The 6,947-nt window shown below is 40.0% G+C and overlaps 1 protein-coding gene across 1 annotated transcript; it reads right to left on the minus strand.

The window, feature by feature from the left end:
• Positions 1–1,800: 1,800 nt before the first annotated feature.
• On the minus strand, positions 1,801–5,829 carry LOC124647241. The gene is made up of 8 exons (XM_047187208.1): positions 5,689–5,829; positions 4,925–5,194; positions 4,716–4,846; positions 4,271–4,388; positions 4,098–4,190; positions 3,949–4,026; positions 3,695–3,782; positions 1,801–2,228 (listed from the first exon to the last, which is right to left on the minus strand). Exons 1-8 carry the CDS (start codon positions 5,827–5,829, stop codon positions 2,152–2,154), a joined length of 996 nt encoding a protein of 331 aa, XP_047043164.1. The 3' UTR covers positions 1,801–2,151.
• Between the last annotated feature and the right edge of the window lie 1,118 nt (positions 5,830–6,947).

Below are 6,947 nucleotides of genomic sequence, written 5' to 3' on the forward strand. Positions count from 1 at the left end.
CAAATCAAAAGCATCTCTTCAATTTGTCTTTCTGCTACGGAAGTTGGAGAAATGATTTGGAATCCGTAACCTCAAGCTTTTCAGCCTGAACAACACAGCACCATCGCAATTGCTAACATCAAGACACATCTCAATGTCGAGTCACGACAGTCAAGTATACATCAAAATTGTCACTGCTATCATCCCCCATCCGACAAACGCATTGCATGTAAAATGAAGGAACATATCAATCTACTCGCACTCAAGTATGCAACAGAAAGGGAGCGGTACATGATCAAGCAGGAGAAATTAGCCCGCACTTCAGATTTCGTCAAAATCAGCGTAGACGTCTTAGCCTGAACAAAAACAACAGTCACCATGCATCATGATCATAGTAATATTTAGCGCAGGTTTCTAGCACAGCAAGAGTTATCGGGGACAGAGAAAAGTCAATCAGATCGGCCAGGGAAGCTGGAAAGAATATGTTCTCCTGGCACCTGCAATGTAGCATGCCCCTGTAGTCAAGTCTACTGCTGCAAGAAAGATCACAGCTATGAGTATATGACACAACTTAGAATGAACAGCAGTAAAACAAACAAACAAACAAAATAAAACTTGGAAAGGTAGAAAAGGACATCACAAGACCACAGAAATTAAGGAATTTTATTGTTGTGATCTGGGGATGTTATGGGAATATGGAGCAAATAACTGTGACTCTACATCAATGGAGAGGGATGTACAATACAAAAATGACATGGTCTAACCCGCAGGTGTGGTGTGCCCTTTCATCGAGACAATATATATACCAAATTGTAAAAACATTTAGAGATATCGTTAAGAAAATTAACATTGTTGGAAATACACATATCTTCACAAGCAGAAATACTGCAAGTAACCTACGTATGTTTTGATTGGGAAAATAATTGCCTAACAGGTAACCAGTGAGCAAAGGAAACACAGGTACCACTCAACTAGATCGGGACTTATGTATCAGAGGAGGGTTTTTTCTTTCTCAAACAAGCGCCCAAATGTGTTGTCTGCATTAGAAGGAAAACGCCAAGATGACGTACAAGTGTTACAAAATACCAGTAATAAAAAAAGAAAAACTTAAGCTAGTCAATCCTAAAAACAATGAAAGGACAGGAGCAGGGAAAGCAAAGCCCTATGTCTACAGCTAGATTTTCTTCTGGCCTGGGAATTATAAACATGAAAGATTTCAACCTTTGCTTGTTGGCATCTTGGGTTCATTGATACAACGAATCAGGTAATAAATCTGGAAGCAGGATGTGGATTATAAATATGATACTCATAGCCCTAATAAATGTTACGACCCACATCTAACTTGGCCCTTTTCACAAAGGGGTTATGGGGCCTGTCAAGCTGCAAAGTTGGGTTTATAAGTGGAAATGGAAGGAAGAAACAATTGTTGTGTTGTTACTTGGACTGGGCTCTTAGGATGTGCTTGGCTTGAGATCAACAAAGGGATGGGTGGAGCCGAGCCAGTTTATGGGTTGGTCAAAAGTTTGACACACGGATGGGGTGAACTCATTTTGATGAGAGTGGATAGGGTGTTGTGCAAGATCACCAATTCAATATTTCGGCAACAGAAAAAGATAAATCACTCCATCCAAACCAAATTGTAACAAACAAAATCTTCAGTAATAGTGCGAGTTAGCATCCACAACACTAAAATGAAGTACTCCCTCTATTCACTAATGTAAGAGCGTTTAGATATTTTGAAGTCGACTAGATACATACCAAAATGAGTGGATTTACACACTAAAAGTAGAATAGATACGGATCAAAATGGGTGAATATACAAAAAGCTAAAAGGTTTACATTAGTGAACGGAGAGAGAAACAATTAGCAATATAGCAAGTATTACAAGTTTTGTTTTCAAAACCAGATGCATACATGCTGACCAATTAACAGAATCCAGAACAGCTTGCAATTGTAGTACTAGGGCATGATCCAGAATCCAGAACAGTACCATAAAAAACTAACACTATCTAGCAAGTTCCATCCAAAAGATACCAACACTACATCTACTTCCTTACTCCAGGGGCAGTGATCCATTCTTCAGAGTATACAGCAAAAATCCTAGGTAGCGTCTAGCTAAATATCTGATGACCATTACAAAGAAGTCATGGATAGAGATCAAATCCACATTCTTCATGGCTTTGCTTCACATGCAGCTGCTGCGGGCCCTTCTTCTCCAGTGTTTCCTTCTGCCTTAGCATCTTCATCGTCTGCATTTTAAGAAACATGAAGTTAGTTCAGCACATTCCTGTCAATATATCCATTTTTCGTTTGACATCACAGTCGAATATCCAAGAGTTGTGTTAAAATTTTCAAAAGTTTGGAATGGTATGTCAGGCTGTAGTTGTTACGGACACTAGTAAGATGGATGCAGTGATGGCGACTGGCAAGACGACCACGAAGTCATAATGCTGGAGATGGTCACGTGTTTGGCAAGGACTTACAGCAGAAAGGAGGATCCGTAGAACAATATAGGATTATAGATATCCCGTTAAGTTCCCAACAGAGACAAATCACAAAACATACATAGATTGACTCAGACTTTGAACAGCACTAGAACCTTGCCATCACATACACAACACTGGAACCCAATGACCATGTCATAAGCAGATTAGCATAGACAAGAAAACATGAGATCTACAACCATAGCATAGGAGACAAAGCTCTACCGAATAGTCCTAGTGTATTAGGGTATATATCTCGCAATTTTGGAGGGCAAAATCAGATAAATCGTAGGGGGAAGGGACGGCCCCTGGCTCCACCCTTTGCTACCAATGGCTTGGTTTTCCTCGTCCGAGCTAAGGTCAGCCGCCATCTTCCATAACCGAGCTGACCAGTGTCAAGTCTATCCCTACAATCCCCTAAAAGAAGCTGATGGATGAACCAACTGAGCCAACCAGGGACAGAGCTGCCCCTGGGACTGTTCTTGTTGCATAATTCTTCAAACTGGGTCAGGCCCATCCATACAATCCCTTTACATATGAACAAATATATCAATCTGTTTCTGGAATCTGATCGTTTGAAATGGGATCTGAATAGTAAAGCTAAGTTGTCTGAAAAATCCTCATATAAACTACAACCTCTGTTTGACTATAAAAAGGAAGGGTGGGAGTAGTTAACTTTGGGGGTATTACGCCCCTATGTTCCCCTCCAGTTTGACATTTAGCCTTCCCTCCTCGCATAAAAACTTTATCCTTCCCTCCTCGCATAAAACTTTGGCACCTTGGTATCCAGGCGGGTAATGAAGCAATAAAGCTCCAGCTCTTCATGTACATCCTTTATGCGCATTGCATCCTTTATGCTCCAGTTCTTCATGTACATCCTTTATGCGCATTGCATCCTTTATGCTCCAGCTCTTCATGTACATCCTTTATGCAGCTTGACATTTAGCCTTCCCTCCTCGCATAAATGTATTTCTTCAGCAAAAAACTTTGGCACCTTGGTATCCAGGCTGGAGCTTTATTGCTTCATTACCTGCCTGGATACCAAGGTGCCAAAGTTTTTTGCGCATTGCATCAAGATCATGGATCCTAGACTGATCCATGAGCTCGTCAATCATGAAGTGGTGTTATTTTTGCATATTGCCCCATGTACTAAGAATTTTTATTGCAAATAAGTAAATTCAAACAAGGCATGGTAATACGATCTATAATAAGATAGAGGAGGTATGTATTACCTGAGTAAAATACTTCAAGATGATCGGACAAATCTACTCTTAATGTGATGAATCTCTGTATGCGTTTGCGCACATGAAATACACCGATCTACGAAGCCAAAAGGAGCAATATTTTTATTCGATATCTATAAGTGATGATAACTTGTAAGAGACCAAAAGAATATTTATACTCCATATGAGATCAACAAAAGGTTAGTTTCAAATGAAAATGCACAAGTGGTTTGGGCATTTTCTGGATGTGGATAGAAACAGACCTCAACCTCAACTTTAGAGCTGAGATCATTGCTTTTCTCAAGATGTTTTTCACCAACACCCAACAACACATGTTCCAGCTGAAATGAACAGGTAAAACCAAGTAAAACAAAATGTGACAGATGTATACATATAAGGACTAGAATTTTACCTGAACAATACTTGAAACACGCTCTTTTTGGCATGAAAAGATAATATCCCCTGCCCTAATGCCAAGCTTCTCAGCATCACATTTCGCTGAAATCTGGTAACAATATGCAAGAGTTACATCTTGGTTACAGCATTACATATGCTTAGATAAAGGGCTAAATCAGATAGGTGTACCTCTCCAACAATGAGACCAGAGGAAATACTGAATTTACGTGACATCAACTCAATACGGGGAATATCAAGAAATGCTAATGTCCTTAGCTTCAAGCCAAGCTGGGGTCGAGCAAGTTGCCTACATACAATAGTCATTAAATTGTTGAGTTCAGTTGAAGAATGTGATTACAACATATGAATTTACTATTTATCCCCAGTGCAAAATGGAGCACAAAAAAGTGCGATGACACAACATTTATTTTCTTTACCTTTCTATGTCAGCCCAACATACATTATTTCATCTAAACAAGATACTCACATTATGACTAATTACTTACTTACACTACAATATTTGCTATATTAAGATATTTAATGCGCACATAAATAGAGCATTACAAAAGATTGCAAAAGCATCAAATTTCCAATCACTTCAATACTAAATCAAGCTTAGTAAAATAACGCTTACCTAAAATGTTGCCACATGGTTGAACATTTAAGAATAAGAGAGCTTGGAATGAAGGCAACAAGAGGCAATTTATAGAATAGCATCCCTACAATTTTTCCACCAGCATCCAGCACTCCACCTCCAGTTCCACACTGCATGCAGAATGACACTTGAGATTTGGTAATTGAAATTTAAATAAAATTAAGCCGAAGAGAAAAGATGACTATAACCTGAGGAATTGGACCGTTGAGGAATTGATAGTGATTTTGCTGATGTTCACAAGGATCTACAAGTTGCACCTTGTCTCGCTTATAAATCAGATTCAAATTTGTATCTCTAGCCAATAGAAATACATCCTGGCCTAAATCCACATTACGTTCCAATGACAAAGCCTTCAATGAAATATCCCCACTAATCTCAAAGAAGGCTATTTCATAGTGCTCGCTGAAGAACATCAAACGACACTCTAAAGTTGAGTCGTCCAACATATGAACATTAACCTGAAAAAAATTAACTAAAAGAGTTGAATATCCAAGAGCCGTGTTCAGAATTTATATGTAGGAACTCCAAAACTGGTGTTCAAAAGACTCCAAGAGTCAAATAGACCAGTTCAAACATTTGCCAATAATAGACAAAAGAGGTAGTCAGAAATATTTTCCTTTTTTAGTTTGAAACTAACGGTCTTAGTTTCAAATGGACTTTTTTACACAGTTCATAAAACATAGGCAGATTGACTCAGACTTTGATTAGCTCAAAGCAAATACTATTAAGACAATAGCATTTCCCAGCTAACAATTAGCACACCGCACTAGAACCCATCATCATGTCATAAGAAAATACAACTTGAGTGGCATATAGACGTCAAAAGGTGTTGATTTTCCATTAGATCATATCCCACAACTCATTGACATAAGTGCATTGCTATTGTGGGTTTATATGTAATCTGAACAACGATGCTATGACTTAATTGCATGATTTTGTTTTAAGATTTTACCTTTGCCTCAGTAGCGTACTCCTTCTTTGTCCAATCATCCAAAGGTTTCTTGGTGCAGAAAAGCCATGCTGAGGTGAGAATGATAGCAGAGTTCTTAAATGCATCTATCTCAACGACAATCCCTGTGCACTGGTTTATCATCTTGCCACCTGCTCATGTTACAGAGCATGCTTAGAAAGAGCAACAATAAAACCAGGTTAGGATAAAGACTAAGAAGAGTACCCAGGTAGGCTGAGAGGCTTAGAACCGATTCAGCACACTTTAGAACAGACTCTGTCTCCTTGACAGTGCGGCGCTCGGTGACACTGGACGGTGCAAGTGTTAACATCCGCTTGTGACGATCTAGAAAAAAATAATCCATATCCATGAGAGCAATACAAGAACTTGGTCAGAAAGAGTGTCACTCGATATACATATGCCCAGTTTGACAGCTTAGTTTTTCTCAAAATCAAAGTATTCCAAACCACATTATTTCAATGTTTGGGAAATGAATACTACAGTTTTCATAACTCTCAGTTTTGTACTGTTTCCGCGAAAATGATAAGGCGTTTGGCAGCGTTGTATTTAGTTGTTGCATTAGACATTCACCATCGTAGGTTCAACCAACATATGAATCCAGTAGCATGTCAATTCTGCTGGTCAGTTAGGCATCTAGCTTCTAGTTTTCAAACAAACTCTCATGCGCCTATGGGAGGAAGAACAAATGCAATGAAAGGGAAATCAGCCGGAAAAACGAAAGGTGATCATGTGTGAGTTGCTGCAGTCCAGCAGATCGACGCAAGCCAGTAATGTCTAGAATCATCAACACACATAAATTTGTTATTTCAGTCGTACAGCACCAGTATTTTTGCTTTTAGAAAAATGCAAAAATAGAGCAGTTTTGGCAATACCACGATTTATAAGACCGCAATATTAGTTGGAGCAGAGAAACACACTCTTACCCCTTTTCTTGATGTATTTCTGCATATCATCATGGTATCTGTCCATGACGTCTTGGTCGTCAGTGAAGCCGTAGAGCACGGTGCCATCTTCCTTTGTGCAGATGGGCATCAGGGGGGCCTTGGGCCTGCGGAATGGAGAGCCAGAGGAGTCGGAACCAGAACCCGCCGAACCCCCATCCCTTGGCTCGGTGACCCTCTTCCTCTTCGTCCCCCTTGCCGACCTTTCCGGCGCCGACCCAGAGTCCGATTCAGACGTTTCCTCCATGCTCCGACGCGGTGGCGACCCTGGGTCGGACGGCAGCCGCGGAGGTGATCTGG

This window comes from Lolium rigidum, chromosome 4 (assembly GCF_022539505.1).
Source record: "Lolium rigidum isolate FL_2022 chromosome 4, APGP_CSIRO_Lrig_0.1, whole genome shotgun sequence".
NCBI classification, from domain to species: domain Eukaryota; kingdom Viridiplantae; phylum Streptophyta; class Magnoliopsida; order Poales; family Poaceae; genus Lolium; species Lolium rigidum.